Genomic DNA, 20,699 nt, shown 5'->3' on the forward strand with positions numbered 1-20,699 from the left:
TAGTGAATGAATCAGACCTCTCTGTGTGCCTTTGCTGGGCAGAGGTCTCTTTTTAACTAAAACTGTAACTTAGGAACGTAATGCATTTACTACTTATCATGATGGATTAATTGATTCAACCTGTAACATCTGGGAACTGGTTTCTTCCACTAGCCACTTCTGAGTATAGGCCTCTTTCTCAATATAGGGGTAGGGTCAAACCTAATCCTTTTCGCTATTTTCTACTATGAGTGACGATCGCTGTAGACACTTATGATAAAAACCAGAATTAACAGCATTTCGTGCTATCCAACGCACACGGAGAATATTTTTTTACTAAATCGCGGTATGTCCCGTATAAGAAAGAGTGTTGGTAGTTACTGAGAAAGCTTAATGACTTCGCTCGCTCGCTTCTGTCTGTGATATCCCACCGCTGGGCATAGGCCTCTTTCCCCATGTAGGAGAAGGATCAGAGCTACTATCTATCCACTTAACATAACTTAAACTTTTAAAGGACGATTTACAAAAGTTATTATTAAAAGCTCGTTTTCTTTCGTAATCTATCAACGGCATTTTAATCCCCGTTTCCTCCTTAACGATGCTTTTTCTAACGACGTTCCACAGTAATGAATAGATTCTAGAAACAGGTCTAACAAAAATTCATTTAAATGCCTAGGAAATTGTGCAGCAGTTATAATGTTATGTAATATCTGGTACTAAATGACACTTCCCATTGTCAATTTTATAATACTAACGAGAATTTTATATTTAAGATATTATTCACATTTTTGTCTATATTAATAAAGAAGTAGAAGTAAGTTAGAAAGATTTGTTTGTTTTTCATTTCTAAATGATGTCAGAAAATGCTGTTCGAATTGAGAGCATAATTTTTATTTTTTATACATAGTTATTTCAATAAGAAAGATAGGCTAAAATGCTTTGAGAGAAAATAAAGCAAAATTTCTTACATTTAAACATTCATGCATGAAATTTTAGGAAATGACTTGATTTTAAAATATTACCATATAACCGAAATATATAACTAATATAAGAATTCTACTCTCTATGTTTTTGTTACCTAATTCTTCGGTGCAACAAAATCGAAGCGATTATTACTAATTTACTGTTAGAAAGCTACAATATCCTAACTTACATAGGCTATTTAACATCCCGCTATGGCTTATAATAGCAAAATAACGCTATACGTATCACAGGTTTGATTACGAGATATACCTACATTTATCGCTAGCTATTACAATAAATATCTTTTATGTATTTATTGTAAAACTGTCGTACCTTTTATTACGCTTTAAGTATAACTATTTCTATAAATCTTAAAGCCCGGTAGCCAAAACAGTTAACAAATATTATAATAATAAGCAATTAATAAACACATTCAGCTGAGTAATAATTGTAATGAGTTTAAAATTATTTTGAATACAAACACAAAGTGCCAGTAGTTGACAGGAGCGTGGCTGGCGGCCATGCGCCCGCGTAGGCTTATTACCGCGCCCGGGGGAAGGTATGATAGACGCTAATTGTCTAACGTAGAACAGGCTCGGTAATTATACCTGTGAGAACTATTTTTTATAATTTATTAAGAAAAATAAGTTTTAAAAATATTTACCTGTTGTAATATTTTACTATTAACCAACATTTTTAACCGACTTACAAAAAGGAGAAGGTTCTTAATTCGACTGTTTTTTTTTATGTATGTTACATCAGAACTTTTGACCGTGTGGACCGATTTCGACAATTTTTTTTTTAATCGAAAGGTGGTGTGTGCAAATTGGTCCCATTTAAATTTATTTGAGATCTAACAACTACTTTTCGAGTTATATCTAATAATGCGTTTTTACTTGACGCTTTTTTCGTCGATCTACGTTGTGTTATACCGCACAACTTTCTACTGGACGTACTGATTTTGATAATTCTTTTTTATTAGAAAGAAAATATCCCTAGTTTGGTACCATGATAAGGAAACCAGGATCTGATGATGGGATCCCAGAGAAATCGAGGGAAACTCTCGAAAATCCGCAATAACTTTTTACTGGGTGTACCGATTTTGATAATTTTTCATTTAATCAAAAGCTGATGTTTACCATGTGGTCACATATAAATTTTATCGATATCTGATAACTACTTTTTGAGTAATCTTTGATAACGCGTAGTTAGTTGATTATTTTTTCGTCGATCTACGTTGTATTACTCGTCGATGTAATTGAAGTCGGTTTTATTTCGTTTGCGAGCAAACACAATTATTTTACACTAACCTCATTCAGAATATTTATAAATGTCATTCCACAATCCACATTAGTGTACTGTTCAGTTTTCAGGGCATCAATTAATTACATACAGTAAAGTCTCCACTGAATTAAAAGTATTTTTATCATTAGTTTTCAAAGTATTTGAGTGTCAGGTTATTTAAGGAATGTGATGGCTATATAAATGTACTATACTTTTATAAAGCCGACCGATAGCGGGATAACCATCCAACTGCCGGCTTTGAAATACACAGGCCGAAAACTCTATTACTCCATTTTTGGCGCGAACTTGTAGAGGTCTATGTCCAGCAGTGGACTGTAATATGAGCCGTGTGATGACTAAACTCATCGATGTGATTCACATATACGTTTGCTGTTATTACCAGTAAAATGCGTGTATTTGATTACTTTATAAGACGAATACGCCAGCGCGCGCAGCAATTTTACTAAAAACGAGAATACACAAAATGACAGAGTACAAAATACCTAATTTATTCCGACAATTATTGTAACAGCGTGGTAATGATATCTTTAAAAAAAATAGTATCATAACAGTGAAAATATCGGAAGGTCCAGTTTTTTTAACCGCTTAATTTACCAAATTACACGTCCACGATGTAAATAAGCGCTCGCCGATGTTAAAAAAAATATCCGTTAATTTATGAATATGTAACATAATGTCTTACAAAAACCGAACTGAATTCGCGTTCTCGGAACAAAATTTTAATTAAACAAGAGGCATGTTTCCTTTTATCTGCCGGGAGAACAATGAGTGCAACAATTACAATCGACTCGTGCGCACGTATTACGGGACTTGACGGGGAAAAAAGGCGAAAACCTGACCCGAATTGCTCTTTTTGCGAATGTGCTTTCGACCATAGTTTATAAGGTTCAGTCAGCCCTATTAACTTGAAGACAAATTATTCATAATTCTGTTACGTTTATAGAAACACGATCTCTTCGCAAAATGTTACTATCTTTTGTAATCAATAGTACCTAGATTATATTCAAAAGTTGTAAAATCTGCAAATTGTGATATACATATGTATAAAGAAACAAGAAATCTAAAGTAAGTTTTAAATCATTTAGCAAATATCTTTAAGACTATTTCAGTCTTGTGATCTAACGTTATATAAAAATGTGATAGTTTAATTGTAGTTTCATCTGATTTTAAACTAATATATATATTTTAGAAGTAGATAAAAATGTAAAAATCTATCACTTGATGTATTTATTTTAACGGTATGACTTTGAATGTGTGAACGTGAGTACGTACAATCGCGAAAGGGCTATGTGTGGGTAGCCGGTCACTTGATGTTGCTGCCCGTTTCACATAAGCTGTGGTATAATGACCGAAATATGCTGAAAGCAAAACATTTCGGGGTCAATTTGATTTATATACGGTTTGATACAGTTCCACGGCTTTCTTGTCCGACAATACGAAATTGATGGTTGAAATGAACTCAGGAGAAATTGTCTTAAACTGGTTTTCGTACATAATTCGGTGCTTTTATTAAAATTACTATAATTTTTCGATTATTTTAAACGCTGTCGATTACTATCTCAGATGTTTTGAGTTGTGTCTCGCTCTGGATTCTACCGCTTTTTTTCTTGTACGGTAAAACAAACGTTAATTAAATTGTATGGCGAAAAAGAATGATCAATACTAAGAAATTGCTAAATCGCATTCAAAACTGTATATCGTAACGTGTTTTGTACTAAGAATTATAACTGTCCTTTTAAATCGAAGACACATTGACATTTATGTTTGTCTGTTTTGCTGATGAGATCCACGTGTAACTTATTATTAAAATTTCTTTTGAATACTAAAGCTTTCTAAAAGGAGAAAAATAGTTAAAACAAGTTTCTGTAATTGTAAAGTTTTTAGTAAGTTGAAAAAAACTTGTATAAAATAAAATACTTTTATGATGCTTATATTGTTAGCCAGGAAATCATAATTCCTAGGAGTTTGTAGTCTTTCTATAAATTATTCAAAGGACACTGTAAAATTTACAGTCACTTAATATCGTCATAGTCTGGTCATAGTTTGTTCATAATTAGTAATATATTTTACAGTTTTATTCCAAGCTAAACTACTAACCTTCTAAAGAACAGCTTCAGTTTCGTAAATGAATAGCAAAACATATTCTATCCTGCTTAATGATTACTTGCCACTTACCTCAGATAAACACTGGAGTAGTCAAGCATACTATGACTCTATCAAACTTAGTCATTTTTTTATAAAGTTCAAAAAAAGTATATCATTCAATAATTATTAATTTCTTTTATAATTAATCCTATTCACATTCACGTATTTTAAATTTTTAAATTTTAAAATGTGAATCAATATACAAAAAAAAAAGTTTAATTTCATTCAGTTTAGTGTCTACCTTATTCATTATACTATACTGTATCTATAATATTTTAGTTATTATAGTATTATAGTATTTTAGTTACATTAATTTCTAATAACAGATTTGAATTTGAATCCTGAAGTATGTAGGCTTAAATTGTCATATAAAATCTATTTAAGCTTTCGCATTTCAAATTAGAGTGCTGGTTTTTCCTTATATTAATGAAATTATAAATGGAAACTTATCCTTTATACTGTAGCAAATTTTTTCCTAAGATGTAAATAATTGTCATAGTCGATCTATTTACTGGAGATGCAACTGTGACTCACTTTAACTACTAAACCTGTTACACGACTTATAAACTAATTTAAACCTCGTTTCATTGACTTAGAGATAAGTTTAGATTAAAAATAACTAAGTCTTTCACTCTAAATCGAGGTTTAGATTTAAGTGTTCTTATTTATTGCAATTTGTCAGCGAAACGAGATTTTAAACTTGTTTTAATTGCAGGTAACTAGACATTAGGGTTGTGCAAAAATAGATTTATAATATTAATTCTTAAAACAAGTGGTGCCGGTGGCTTTGCTTGTAGTTATTTTAGTTTAGAAGACAGGTACAAATTTTTGACAATTGTCAAATATGCTGTAGAAAAAATATTTATTAGTATTTATTTCGTGCCGTTTAAAATATCGTATTTCTATTTAAAAAAAATTATAATGTATGTCAAACCTTGGTATATACCTACGTATGAGCTACAGTCGTGTGATAAAAATATAAGTAAAGATATATGTAAAAACTATATTTTCTAATGTAATACTGAACACTTGTAAATATTTTTATTAAGTTAAACCTCTTAAACAATATTCTATTTACATATACAGAAAATGTGACTATACAGTTAAATGTTATTTATTTACATGATTAATATGTCGATAAAATTTATGTTAGTACATAAATGGTAAATATATTAGGTAATTTTCGATTATATGATTAGATAATTATGTGATTATAAATTCAATAAATAAATCATGAATTGAAGTAACTGAATATCAATAAATACTAAATTAAAAAGGAGACGTAAACTAAAAATACAGACTGTATCGCAGTATGGTATTTGTAATTGACTTCAAAAAAAGGAGGAGGCTCTCAATTCGACAGTGTTTTTTATGTGTGCTAAACTCTTAACTTTTTACTGGGTCTATGGTTTTACTGGTATCAAAATCGATGTACCCAGTAAGCTCTCGTCTCTATTCTTTTTTGTTCGAAGCTGATGCTTGTCGTATACTTTGCGTGTATAATAGTAATGCGTATTTCTCGTTTAATTGTCGATTTTATCTATTTTTTTATTTTTTCGAGAACAAACACACTTATAACAAGATCATGATAATCACGCTTTAGAAATTGTGATAAAATATTCATTTTTTCTAATGTAACATAACCCTGTATTGGTGATTGTTGTGCCATCCGCCATTTTGTTTTGTTTCCCGTGCTTCGCATGATGGTTTGGGCGCCTTACCATCAATAAAGATGTCTAGCTTAATTTATGATGAGAACTCAACGATCTTTTATCTCATTAAAGTAATGGAAAGAAGAGTCTTATTCTTATTATTAAATTATCTGCAGTTGGTCTAAAAAGCGTAAATTGAGCTAATTGTAAAGGACCATTTATATCTATTTGAAACTGAGGTAGGGCACAGCAGGAATTTCCTGCTCAAAATATGGAGCAGCCCGACTGGGGTAGTACCTCGACCTTACAGAAGACCACAGCTAAATAATACTGTTTTCAAGCAGTGCTATATTCCTGTTGGTGAGTAAGGTGACCACAGCTCCTGGGGGGATTGGGGATTAGGTCGGCATCGCGGTTGCGATGCTTCTGGTGTTGCAGTTGTCTATAAGCTACGGTAATCGCTTACCATCGGGTGAGCCGTACGCCTGTTTGCCGACCTAGTTATATAAAAAAAATTAAACAATATATCACTATACCTTAATGGTATTTCCAAGTAAATATTATTTTCTGTTACTGAGGGGTAGTATAATCGTAGAGACATCTTGCTCAAAATTTCTTTGCAGCCCGCCCGCTTAATTTTAAACTAATCAACCATTTAGTCAAACCGTTTTCTAATATTGTGTAACACTGAGAAATATTTCGATAGATAGTCCTAATGAAGATTTAAAGTCTTTATAAAATGCTAAGCTCACTTAGTTTCACCTGTCATTTTTGTTTCTCTTGAGATCACGATCTGATTTACTTTTATCTTTATTATTGCTTCATCATTACAGCCTATACAGTCCACTGCTGGACATAGGCCTCCACAAGTTAACGCCAAAAATAACGTGAACTCATGTGTTTTGCCCATAGTCACCACGCTGGGCAGGCGGGTTGGTGACCGCAGTACTGGCTTTGTCGCACCGAAGACGCTGCTGCCCGTTTTCGGCCTGTGTATTTCAAAGCCAGCAGTTGGATGGTTATCCCGCCATCGGTCGGCTTCTTAAGTTCCAAGGTGGTTGTGGAACCTTGTTATCCCTTAGTCGCCTCTTACGACACCCACGGGAAGAGAGGGGGTGGCTAAATTCTTTAGTGCCGTAGCCACACAGCACTTATTATTGCTTAAAATGTCAAAAACAGCAACCGATCAAGACAGGCGCGTTCTTTCAAACTTTGAAGATATTATTTTAATTCATTTTAAAATTTTGTTTTATTACAATAAAACTTTTAAATTGAATGCCATTGCAATTGGTTTGTTATAAAAAAAAAAAAAAGTTTTGAATTAAATCAAGAAGCAAAAAAAACAACAACGTAAAAAATGATAACTCAAAACTTACTCGTCAGATCTCAAATGAAAATGAGATCATATGACAATCACCAGCTTCCGCACAAAACAAAAATATTAAAATCAATACACCCGGTAAAAAGTTATGAGGTAGCACATATAAAAACGTCAATTCTAATCGAAAACCTCCTGCTTTTTTTGAAGTCGGTTAAAAAATATGAAAGTCTATAAAACATTTTTCTCATAGAGGGTCTATGGATTTATTAGATGTCAATCAAAGGTAAAACATATTGACAATTTTCTTACCCCTCTGTTGGGGAGGGTGTTTTAAAAACGGATGTTATTTCAATCTAATAAAAATGTGACGGAATTGGGTTATTTTAAATTTAGTCATATTTTTATTTTGTTTATATTACATGTAAATGGTTTTTGAACATGTTATAATTGTGATATTTTACTATTGACAGAATCACGATGCTATGGTTGATAGATTGATTGGTTTAATGATCCTATGATTATCCAAAATTAGTGAATGTTTAGTTTTTTTTAATACGTTAACGAGTAATCTACTTTTAAGACCAAGCTGTGTGCCTTGGTCTGTTTTAAAAAAAAATACAATTATTCGCGTCACACTGCAAGCTGCTTTCCTACTGCAGCTCAACATTAACAATAAAAAAAAATTACCAAAGTGTTCACTCTTTATTTTAAATTTTAAGGAAACGCTTATCTTCTGAAGCCATATTTAAGATGCATCTACTCGTATATGTAACTGGTAGGTATATAAAATTATATTGTTGGTAAAATTATCATTTGAATACTGAATTTAAAAAATTAAAAGTCTCTATGTATTTAGAAAAGAGAATATTAATTCCTTATAATCACGATAAAACTAGTAATAATACATACTTCACACAGAAATAAAAAAAAAAAACTAACAAATAGCTAACATTATTACAAACGATAACTTAGTAAGTGCCAATATTTAACAAGGATTGTTATCACCGCATGCCGCTAGAGGGCGTTGTAACAAGCCGGGGGACAATTCCGCGTATTTCCGCAGCGCCGCCACAATCAGTCGTCGATCAAGGAATTTCCGTGCACTGATTGACAGTCGATGAAAATTGACGGACTGATTGTTTTGCCAGCGAATTAGTGGCACGGTGCATTCTAGGTGACGAGATTAGGGTGATGTGACTATTTCAAATATCGAACGGGGATTTGTGTTTACGTATTTCGGCATTGGTAAACAGCCTTTGTTTCGTCAAAGAATTCGCGGCAACGGCGCTTTATAGGATTGTAAGTGACGATATTATTGTTTGAAGAGACTATTCCAAATATCGATAATCTGTTTACATATTTCAACGTTGCATCTGTATTTCAAACACGTGAAGTTTAATGATACGTTATAATTTCTAACTTACTAAGCGATACCCATTAGCAAGCATATCATTCCATAACGAACTACTACTAAGTGTAAGAAAACTAAAAAAGGAACAGATTTGTTTTAGCCGATTTCGAGTTTTACGCTTGATTACGCGAGACGATGATCGATCGCTGATTCGATCTCGTACATGACAAACATTTCTATTGGCCATATAGATATAGAGTTTTGTCGTAGTGTGGGCATTTGTGCTTGTGTATTGTGTATATTTCCGGACCCCCGACACAGAAGAAACTCCTACTGAGGGCCGTTAAGTGTGAAACGTTTATTAATTTATTTTTTGTATTGTTTTCTGTACAAAAGTTGATCTATTCATACAAATTTACTTACACACATTATTTCATCACAATTAAAATTCCACCACATATAAAAAATAATAGGCTTAAATAAAATCATCGATGGTACAGTAAACTTAATAGTCGTAAATGAAATTAATTAATAGTATAAATAACTCGCGTAAATTATGATTATAGAATGGTCTCTTAAAATTAAATTCACATAAAAAGTCGTTCGAGCCATACTCTTACGATACTTTGTATTAATAAGTAGTAAAATAGTTAATTATCACATATTTTTAGGCGTTTTCATTATAAAATTAACAATATATTTGGTTTATTACGACTAACACATTCAAAGGACTTTTATGGACACTTCGAAGTGATTGGAGTTGGTACATAGCCAGGAAAATTTGCTGTGTTAAAATCACGCGCAAGCTTGAGTGTTATTCGCTAACTAACCATAAAATTTGATGTGAATAAAAACTTATTCATATAATTCGACTTGTTCCGAAACATACGATTATTTTTCGCTTACAACTCCTTGATACGACTCTACAAATAATAGTAAAAATATATTAAGATATTCCATGTTATGTTATTAAATACTTTCATTAACTTTATCAAAAAACTTGTTTTTGTCAATAATGGTTATTTATTTTATGATTGTAAAATGTATTATACGTTTTTTGTACCAAATATAGTTATTATTACGTTTAAAAAAAACAATCTGTTATAATATTGTATTTTAGCTGGTAAAATAACATTTTTTTCTGACTTTCTTGACAATTAAGAGCAAAATATAAAATAGATTTTTATTTTCAAGAAAAGAAGTGCTTGTGTACGTACGCCTATGTTAATTGTGCAAGAAATACTCAGGTCTTATGTAATAGCTTAAAAATCGAGGCAATTTTACCATATTAAAATTAGTATAATCAGAAAAAATATTTAATTGTATAACTTTTTTTTTATACAAACTATAATGCGATACAAACTAAACATTATTTGTCTTAGCATATCATAAATAATGTCATTTACGATGTTCTAGATTCTGGTTATTTAACGTCATATTAACGAAATTATTTTCCTGAACAAACAACAAATCATACAATTTGGATTTATATATACCTACTTTACAAATGTTAGTGATGTGATTCTGTACAAACTCTGGTATTTCGATCGAAATGGTCATGTTCCAGTTCTTGCGGACGGGTGTCAACGCGTATCGAATTGAGTCGTCTAAGCCGTAATAAATTTATATTTTATATTGATATTAGCTGCACCAATAGATATTGTTCTGTTTTGCGACTTGTTAAAAGCTGAAATGCTCGTAATTGTTACGTTTGGAAATTTCCCATTTTTTTACAAAGTATAAAACTGGAAAAGCGATAACAAATTCAGTGACTCATTTTTATTTATAAACGCCTTACTAAGAATCTAGTCTCTTTACTTAGTATTATTATAAAGTTGAAAATTAATGTTTAAAAAAACATTTTTAGAGTACTGTAACCAAGAAGTAATCAAAAGACAAAAAACAATACGAATTATGAATAAGGATTCGTAGGTCTTCAGCTTATATGCCTAAAATATATCCCAGTATCTAAAAATAATATTACTACAAGTTTTTATTTTCTTATATTAAGCAACTTGCTCAGTTTCGCAGCTTTATCGTTTAACTTCTAATGAGTGGAACTACACTCGCGTGCAACTGAATCGACTCAAGCCTTATATTGGTATATATGTTCGATTTTTCGGAAAATGGCGTATCCGATTTTTGTAAAAGTTTTTTTTATTCCAAAGACATATATTTTTTTTCATAAATATAGCCATTTTCAAATAAACAATGAAAAAACTTTTTAAATAAATACGGTCAAACATGAGCGTTACAGAAATTACCCGTTGCGGTACCCATGAGTTGCGAGACTAAATCATGTATAAGAGCTCACGTGACCCATATTTCTTATCAGTCACTCGTCAGATGTTGACAGGTACACATCTCCTTAAACTCCCAGTATTTTAATCGCGATCCAATGGACAATACCTCAGATGCAGCGGTCCAAGTTGTAGGTTTGTTGCAAGCGGGCCATAATCAAAGGCAAGTCGCTCGTAAACTTAACATGAGCCAATCAGCTGTTTCATGAGTATACAGAAGGTTTCAAGAGACCGGTAGCTCCGTTCGGAGACCACAAACCAATAGACACCGGAGCACATCTGAGACGGACGATCGCTTCATTATCTCAACTTCGTTGAGAAATCGTTATCTCACGGGCGTTGATGTGCAACAGGAGCTCAGAAGGGTTCGAGGAGTGGCTGTCAGTCAGTGGCCAATTAGAAGACGGCTGAAGAAATCTAATTTAACTCCTAAACGGCCGGCCAGAGGCCCGAAACTGACCGCAGGTCACCGTCAAGCCCGACTTTAATTTGCTCGTGAACACCTCAATTGGACTATTGAGCAATGGAGCTCCATCCTGTTCACTGATGAGAGCAGAATGTGTCTCCATGGCAATGACAGAAGAGACCGAGTATACAGGCGTCCAGGGGAACAGTTCTCGCAATGCTGTTTCGCTGAAACAGTATCATATGGCGGTGGTTCAGTCACGATGTGGGCTGGAATATCTTATGAAGGGAAGGCCGAGCTTGTTTTCGTGCCTGGTGGTGGTCGGAGTGGTGGTCTAACAGCTCAAAAGTACGTGGAAAACATTCTCCTCGATCATGTTGTACCTTATGCAGGGTACATATGAGAAGATTTTCTATTGATGCATGATAATGCTCGGTGCCATACAGCAAGTGTTACTCGCCAGTATCTTCAAGAAAAGCAAATTAGGACGATGATGTGGCCAGCCCTCAGTCCTGACCTGAATTACATTGAGCATTTATGGGATGAGCTCAAACGGAGGGTGCGAGCTAGAGATACGGCTCCATCAAGCATCGTCGAGCTCAAAACTACGCTAGAGGAAGAATGGAATACGATACCTCAAGATTTTATCAAAAAAGTGATAAAATCAATGAAAAATCGCATGCAAGCCATTATAAAAGCTAGGGGAGGCAATAAAAAGTATTGAAAATTTTAATTTTCTTTACTTCTATCAAAAATAATTTTTTTATTCATTATGTTGTTGTTTTCATTTTTCTTCGTTTTTTATGCATTTCTGTCAAATTAAATTTTATCAATAAATACTCAACCGATTTTTCTCATTAGGATAACATTTTTTAAGAGAAAAGATTAGGCTTTCAAACAAAAAAAAGAACAAGAAAATCGGATAAGCCATTTTTCTAAAAATCGAACTTTTATACCAATATACGGCTTGAGTCGATTCAGTTGCACGCGAGTGTATATGTATATATATTACAAATAGACTATCGGTAATTCTGAAGCTATTAGTATCTACATTCAAAGTTTTTTTTTGGGTTTGGTTACGTATATATTTGTAAGACTAAAAATATTTGTCTAAAGTTTCGCATTTACTGTTTTATGTATGATAACTATAAATAGAAAATTAATCAAAGAAAAAATGCACTTATCGGACCTGTGTTCAGGACTTGTAATGTGCAAATCAAAAACACTACGTTTAAATATTCCTCATTACGGTAAAGAACCAGTTGAGCATATGCGCTTGCCCGATTATCGATGTATCGATAAAAAGTCGATAACAAGTCTAAATTATGACACCTCTGTTGTGTTCTCATCACCTCAATCAATGGTTTTAACGTAATGAAATATTTAGAAGTGACCAAATATCAAACATTTCTTTTAATATATACATTTACTATTTATTTATGTATTTATTTATTCAGATACCAACAGCTTAGATATACAAACTTTATCATATAGCGTACAACTACTATTTATTACCTACTATTATTTTTATTAATACTATACACTTAGCACTTTTTCGTGCATATTTACCATGGTAAATTTTACCTTAATAATATATATTTTTGTAATATACGTTTTCGTACAAATATACCAAAATATGTAGGAAAAAACTTAATTCTTCAAGTTATGAATTCAAAAAGAATCTTGAAATGTTGTAGTATAATATATGTTATCATTCTTTTTTCATTCATCTTAACTGGAAAATTCTAGAATCTTCTGTGACGTTCTATTCTTCGTTTTGTGAAGACTAGTTTATTTTTCGGCAAGAAATAAAATTGTCCACGGTTTGTCACACTACTTATACAGTCAGTAATAAGTTGGAAACAATTATTTTATTACGCTATGATTCATCTCACAATTTATAGTAAAATCTTGAATAAAATTCCCGTAAACTTGTAAGGATACAAGCTCTATGGTTGCGTTGTATGCAAATTTTTGAAATGGAAGATATTTATTGTGTTCTCGCGTCGCTGCCTCGCAAATCCGTCGCTCCGGCCATCTCCTGTTACTTATTGACAATTCGTTTGTTTCAATATATTCTTGTACAACTCACGTACTAAAATAATTCATTTTTGTAATCGTTATTTTGTTATTTATAGCTATGAAAAAAATAATTGCGTAAAAATGCAAACGAGAATAAAGTGTGTGCAGACACAGCGTTCGGAAATATATTACTTGAAATATTTTATTATTAACAGACTAGTCTTATATGGATAATTCATCATCATCATCATCATCATCATCATCATCATCATCATCATCATCATCACCATTTCAGCCTATTACAGTCCACTGCTGAACATAGGCCTCCACAAGTTCGCGCCAAAAATGAAGTGAACTCATGTATTTTGCCCATAGTCACCACGCTGGGCAGGCGGGTTGATGACCGCAGGGTTGGCTTTGTCGCACCGACGACGCTGCTGCCCGTCTTCGACCTGTATATTTCAAAGCCAGCAGTTGAATGGTTATCCCGCCATCGGTCGGCTTTTTAAGTTTCAAGGGTGGTAGTGTAACTTTGTTATCCCTTAGTCGCCTCTTACGACACCCATATATACCCATATATATGGATAATTATTTTCAACAAAATAAATTAAATTAAATCTTTATTTTTGTATATTTTACACGTTTTCATATTTAGCACGTTTTTTGTTGGTCACTTTGAGTCACGGATAACACATACAGCAAGGCTGAATTCTCCAGATTCTCTAGATTTTGAGCAGAATATTTCCTGCCGTGTCCTACTCCTAATAAATAATTTATAAAAAAATGCTAACTGAACATGAATTTATAAATATTTTGAATTTTGAGTTTTATTATACTCAATTTGAATACTCGACCTTTTAATTTAACCCACCTATCCTATCAACGCGTCTATCTCACACTTGACCTTATAAACTAAAACCTAGAGCCTCTAACAGCCAACATCATAACAATCATAGACTCAATCAATAAACGTAATGATGTCTAATGGAAATTAATCATCGATATCGATTTCGATTAATATATATTTACCGATATATCAAAACAACCGTTTAGCCAAATCGCTAGACATAGCAATCTCAGCAGATGTACCGCCTAAGGGTAATCAAATTTTCTCTAAGTCTTCAAATATAAATCTTGCAAAACGCTTAATAAACCACTTTACCGTTAAAACTAATGTCATATAATGCCCACCTCATGTGTTACCCACATATTTATATTCTCTCTGAGCTTCAAATGAACACCACCTGCTAGCGTTAAGTTTTTTCACACTTAAAACTAAGCTATGCCTAATATGTATTATTCATTTTTTTTGTAATTTTAAAAAAGATTTCTTAGAAGATATTCTCGAGAAAAAATGATTCTATATAAAATTAGTATAGACTCAATATTTATGCATACATATATTTGGCCAAACCTACCTAATTGATTAGTTAACCGACTTCCAAAAAAGGAGGAGGTTCTCAATTCGACTGTATTTTTTTTTCTTTTTTTATGTTACTTCAGAACTTTTGACTGGGTGGGACGATTTCGAAAAAAAATTTTACTGAAAGGTTTTGCGTGCCATTTGGTCCCATTTCAATTTATTTGAGATCTAACTACTATTTTTCGAGTTATATCTTATAATGCGTTTTTACTTGACTATTTTTTCGTCGACCTACGTTGTATTATACCGCATAACTTTTTACTGGGTATACCGATTTTGATGATTTTTAATTTAATCGAAAGCTGATGTTTATCACGTTATCACAAATACTTTCTTCGAGATCTGATTACAAGTTTTTGAGTAATCTTTGATAAGGCGTATTTACTTGACTTTTTTCTTCTTACATTGTATTACTTGTCGGATGTAATTGATGTCGATTTTTTTTCGTTTGAGAGCAAATACAATTATTTTTATTATTACGTTTTGTTTGGATTTGTCTTATGTAACATTTACGCCTTTTAACCGTGTTTCGCAGACATATTTTCCACCAGTTCCTAAACACCATATTTTTATTTACAATAGATTCTGTAATTATATATTTCAAAATTATTTAAGACCTGCGGAAAATTATACCTCAAAAGAATGTAGAATATTTGCTATATTATTAAGTGAAGATATTTACAAGATATATAATAATAAAAATTGCAGAAATTCCTTATTTTGATTTTATTTTACATTTTACATCTTATATTTTAATGATATAGCTTTCGCCTATCTTAAGTTGTAGATACACATCCTTATCGGCCACCCGATTAGTTTGACTCATAAATATTTTTTTAAATATGATTTATGTGAGGCAGCTCTAATTATTTGGGCCGTGCCTTTTGAGATCAAATTCTATTTTGATTTATTTTAAAACATATTTGTTAAAACAGCGATGTTGCTGATTCTATTTTTAATTAATTACGAAAATAACTGTCGTTGACGTCCATGTATAATAAAAAATACATATTTATATCTATACTTCGTTTATATAAGGTATTAAGAATTTATATTTTATAAAAATCAATTGCAACAAAAACTTTTAAAAAAGCTGTAATTGTATTTTTTTTCTTATAAACTGTTTTGGTATCCAGTTTGAATTTTTGTGTAGATAACTAAACCTCAATTGGACTTTATTGTGCCACACGGCTGATCAATAATACTTAATAAATATTTCGTTTGAAATACAAAATAGTAAAACAAAATCTATATCAAATATATATAATGCATTCAAACCTAAATAAAGAAAAGGTGCGTAGTTACACCCTGATATTTAAAAACTAAAATATTCGATTAAATGAGTCAAATAATAATCAATGAAAATAAATAAATAATAAATTCTAAAATTGAAATATAAATTGACGCTTACTATTCACATTGGTACACTAAATGCTGATAATATACTATGTACTATACTAATATCGTGCCGCTGCTAAAAGCGCTGTAAAGCGTCAATCTTCAGCGTTACTGCTGTTTTGTTGTATCACACGACTTCACTCCCCATATTTCTTTATACCGTAAGCCTTATATCGTTTATTAAGGATTAAAATCCAATAAAGAACAAGAAATATCTACTTTATGTTCCGCAAAGCCATGTGAATCCCTCGTGAAATACCAACTTGTTATAATCTCCTCAAACATATTCAAGTCCAATTACTTAGTTATTATAATACATTGTCTATCAAACAATGTATATATTACACATATCTCAAAGCTATTATACGGCGGTTCACGTCTCAATCTAAAGGTTAACCGTGTGTCTGTTACTGTCAGATCGCGCCCCGCTGTGTTGCGCCCGCGCATCCTTTACTACGTACCGGTCTGAGTGTTAAGTATTAGCGATTAACACAAAGTATAACAGTCTATAAAAAAGAAATTAAAAGCTTCATTTTGTTCACTATTAGTTACGTTATGGTAACGTATACAATTTTTGTTGATTTTTTTATGATTTCGAATAATTATATAATAATAATGGGGAATGAAAGTCATCATACGAAAGATCTTTGATCAGTCTACCTATTACGTGTAAGTTACACGACATTACACATTGGTAAATGTCACATTTTGTAAGTAAACTAGCACACATGTATTGTTGAGTGTGTCTTGTGTGAGTAATCCTAACAAAGGATTATTTACTCAATATATATAATATATAAATCCTAATCGAAATAACCATAAACATCGCATCCACATACACACTCATTTTCATACAGGAGAAGTGCTTGAGCTCAATCCATCACACTGTCACATTTTTTTTCCAAAAATTTCACTATTATGAATTACAATTGCTATCTCGTGCCTGTAATAACCGATGACTTTAAGGTTGACTTGTAAATCAAATTAATCCAGAATACGTTTTAAAAAAATATACATCGCCTCAACTAGCAACTTGGACGCTACGTATATAATTTGTTCAAGTAAATTATGTGTAAAACTTGCGCTTACAACTTTGTGTTTATTAACCACTGCCACGGGTGGTTGATTCGTGATTGTGGACGTGAGACTAGAACAAACAACGTTCTATGACACCTAAATATCTCAAGAGCGGATAGACAAAACAGTCGTGATACCCTTTTAGAGCGCGCTCGTACCTACGGCGCTTGTGATAATTTCGGAATATCGGAAACTCAAAATGACCAACTATTTGTTAGGCATCTTATATAAAATATTTGCACGCTACTATAACTTTACACCATCTACTTTCCAAAACACCAGCTACTTTCTACCTTAGTTATCATTTCTTTTTTCACGTCAAAATTCTACCTCTAATAAGCGAAACCAGAGATAGGTAGATTATTGAAACCGGAATGTTTTAAAATCTTTTTAATATCGGTTCAGTATTTATTTTACCAAATTATATCTATTATTATTTATTTATAAACACTGGGTACACCGGTACATACACGTTCACAATGGTTAGAGGCTGATAAAAAAAAACAATTTAGGTGTTACGATTTATACTTTAAGCTTCCTAGTTTATAATTTTTAATAAGGATAACATCACGGTCATAACTGACCATAAATGTGAGATGTATCACAATCGAATCACAGAACATCAAGCGATCACGTCTACGAATCGATTCGTACACGTCCGTCGCTCTGATTGACGCCATTTCTATAATCATGTGCAATATGACATATTTTCACGGTATTATTGAACTAGAAGTACTGAAAGTAGGGTTTCCATAAGGTCTCACTTTTTGTAATATTTCTAATTGTAGACCAAAAGACATAGAAATACTGTAAATATACCACAAAAGGCGTCGAAAAGGAATTTAATCGCTAAAAAAGATGATTTCTAGCAAAGAATTTTTGGAAATAGGATACAATATAGCGATTAGGAATTTAACAAAAGATAAAATGATAACTCATTTTGTATGTCTTATTAAAAAAAACTACAGAATGCTTGTTTCAGCTAATTTCATACATATTATTATTTTACGTTTGAGTCAATTGTTTAAATAATATAAAGAAAGCTTCACACATTTCTTAAGTTATTTTTTTTATTATTTTTTTATATGAGTAGTAATTAGATGTGGACAGCAGAGGATCTGATATCACAGACACGATATAACTACATCATAACAGCGATATACTAATAGATAGAAATTAAATTGTTATAGATAGGTATGAAAAACAGTCCATGCCACGGTCTAACCTACACGAAACTTAATTTAAGTGCAAGAAAAAATCACCTTCAAGAATAACGTGATTTTTTGTGGCAGCTGAAAATTAATCCATAGACCTCTTAGGTTTTTATTTTGCCTATTAATAAGTGCTACTAAAGAAGTCTTTCAATAAAATACAGCTATTTCTTTCATAAAAACTATAAATAGAAATATTTATATCCGACATAATTTTGATGGCTGGTAAACCTAAGTGAAACTGCTGCATCCATTGCAATATATTCCTTATTTTGTTGACAATAAGGTCTCAAGTTTATAGAACGAGTTCACAATAAATAGCGGAACGTACGGTAACGATAATCGCATTGGGATCGTTCCGATAACTAGACCGAATGGCCGTCGATATGCGAAGAGTGTTATGCGAGATTAAACCAAGACACTCTAGAAAATGTAACAAAATGTATTTTTTTTTTTTTGTTTTCTTATTTCTTGCAGTACACTTATCAAAAGTAACAAATGCTTTTAGTTTTACGACTTTACTCGTACAGTGATAGCCATTCGCATAATTATGTTCAAATACTTTACAATGTCATATATTACAAATATTTTAGACTGTATCTAGCCTTAGAGTATGCATATTTAAAAGTTTAATGCATTGTGGTGTTTTATTTATGACTTATACTCATTATGTGATTATAATATATAATTATAATTAGTATAAGCCATAAATAAAACACCACAATGCTTTAAATTTAACATATATGTTACATATAAACAAATTATAATTTATAACAAACCTTTTAGTATACCTGTCAAATTATTACTATATGCTCAAAGTGCATAAAACCCTCCGCAATAAGCAGAAAGATACTTATTCAGAAAATTGTAAAGTGTGTGGGACAGAATTATTGTTAGCCGCGTATAATGGTGTATGTGACTATTTCTCATAAAATACGACTACACTCAATTGCAAAATATCTATAAACAATAATGTATCACTCGTTTAACGTTCATTGCTAACACTTGCAATTTAAAGATAGACAGTTCCCAGACAATTAGTAATAAGCTATGAATATCGTGAACTTGTATCCTTATTACAATTTATCTATTATTTAAATTTATTATATAACACTCACCATTCAATGTGGTATAATATTAAAAAAAAAAGCACTTTGTTTGTCTAAGATATTAAAGTTGGCAAAATTATAATAACCTAGTCTTAACTAGACAAAAAAGGATTTTTTTTTGATTTTTTTCTTTTTTTTATATTAGGTGCATTAAATTATATAAAGTCTTAACCTTCTTATAACATAATCTTTTTTACTTGCACAAAATTTGTATTTCAGAATATAAATAAAATTGTATTAATGATGAGATTAAATAATTATCTTACTTATGTTTTTCTTTTTTTTTTAATTATAGGAACTATAGTTTATATTTTACTATGCCATTTCTTGTACCTCACTCGTCACCGAATCTCACGCACGCGTATTATTCGCTCGTGACGTCATCAACGGCCATCTTGTGCTGTCATTTGTCAAACTCTACAACCTGGGAAGTCGAGAATGAATTCCAATTGGTTCTTCTTAGGTGATTTAGAGAGTTATTTAGTTATAAACAATAGAAATATAATAATAATAATAATATAATAGATAATGACCTAGATAGAATAATGACCTAGGACAGGCCTCCACAAGTTCGCGCCAAAAAGGGTGTGAACTCGTGTGTGTTGCCCATAGTCACCACGCTGGGCAGGCGGGTTGGTGACCGCAGTGCTTTGCAGTTTTGTCCCACCGAAGATTTATTATAGTAGGTACTTAGTAGTAATATTTAAAGGCATAATTATCATCCCCTCCTTTAATAATCACTAAATAAGCAATAAAGATCTATTTTCAACAAGTAACACAGACTGAATTTCAAATATAAAATACTCTACATCTTTTGAAACTATAATAAAATGTAAAAACCGATTCTACATCAGAATTAACAAAACTATATCAAACTGTAATGAGAAACACATGGAACACCACAAATTAAACTAATATTTTGTGATAATTACGGTTAGTGTTTGTATTTAGCGTAAGGTAGTTATAACTATAGGTTCTGTACAATTTCTTTTTAAATATTTTTATCGGTATTATGATAGTGATATTAATTGAATAAC

The 20,699-nt window shown here is 31.8% G+C and overlaps 1 protein-coding gene and 1 long non-coding RNA gene across 2 annotated transcripts in view; one reads left to right on the top strand and one right to left on the bottom strand.

The window, feature by feature from the left end:
* Positions 1–1,007: 1,007 nt before the first annotated feature.
* LOC123662913 lies at positions 1,008–11,327 on the bottom strand. The gene is made up of 3 exons (XR_006744569.1): positions 10,778–11,327; positions 9,128–9,134; positions 1,008–1,021 (listed from the first exon to the last, which is right to left on the bottom strand). It is a non-coding gene; the product is annotated as an uncharacterized LOC123662913 (long non-coding RNA).
* A 246-nt stretch (positions 11,328–11,573) lies between these two features.
* The window catches only part of LOC123662724, a 37,915-nt gene continuing 28,789 nt past the window's right edge, over positions 11,574–20,699 (top strand). The window contains exon 1 of the mRNA XM_045597527.1: positions 11,574–11,815. Within this exon, the coding sequence (XP_045453483.1) occupies positions 11,574–11,815 (242 nt within the window). The remainder of the gene's footprint in view (positions 11,816–20,699) is intronic.

The sequence above is a fragment of the Melitaea cinxia genome, chromosome 19 (assembly GCF_905220565.1).
Source record: "Melitaea cinxia chromosome 19, ilMelCinx1.1, whole genome shotgun sequence".
Taxonomy (NCBI): Eukaryota; Metazoa; Arthropoda; class Insecta; order Lepidoptera; family Nymphalidae; genus Melitaea; species Melitaea cinxia.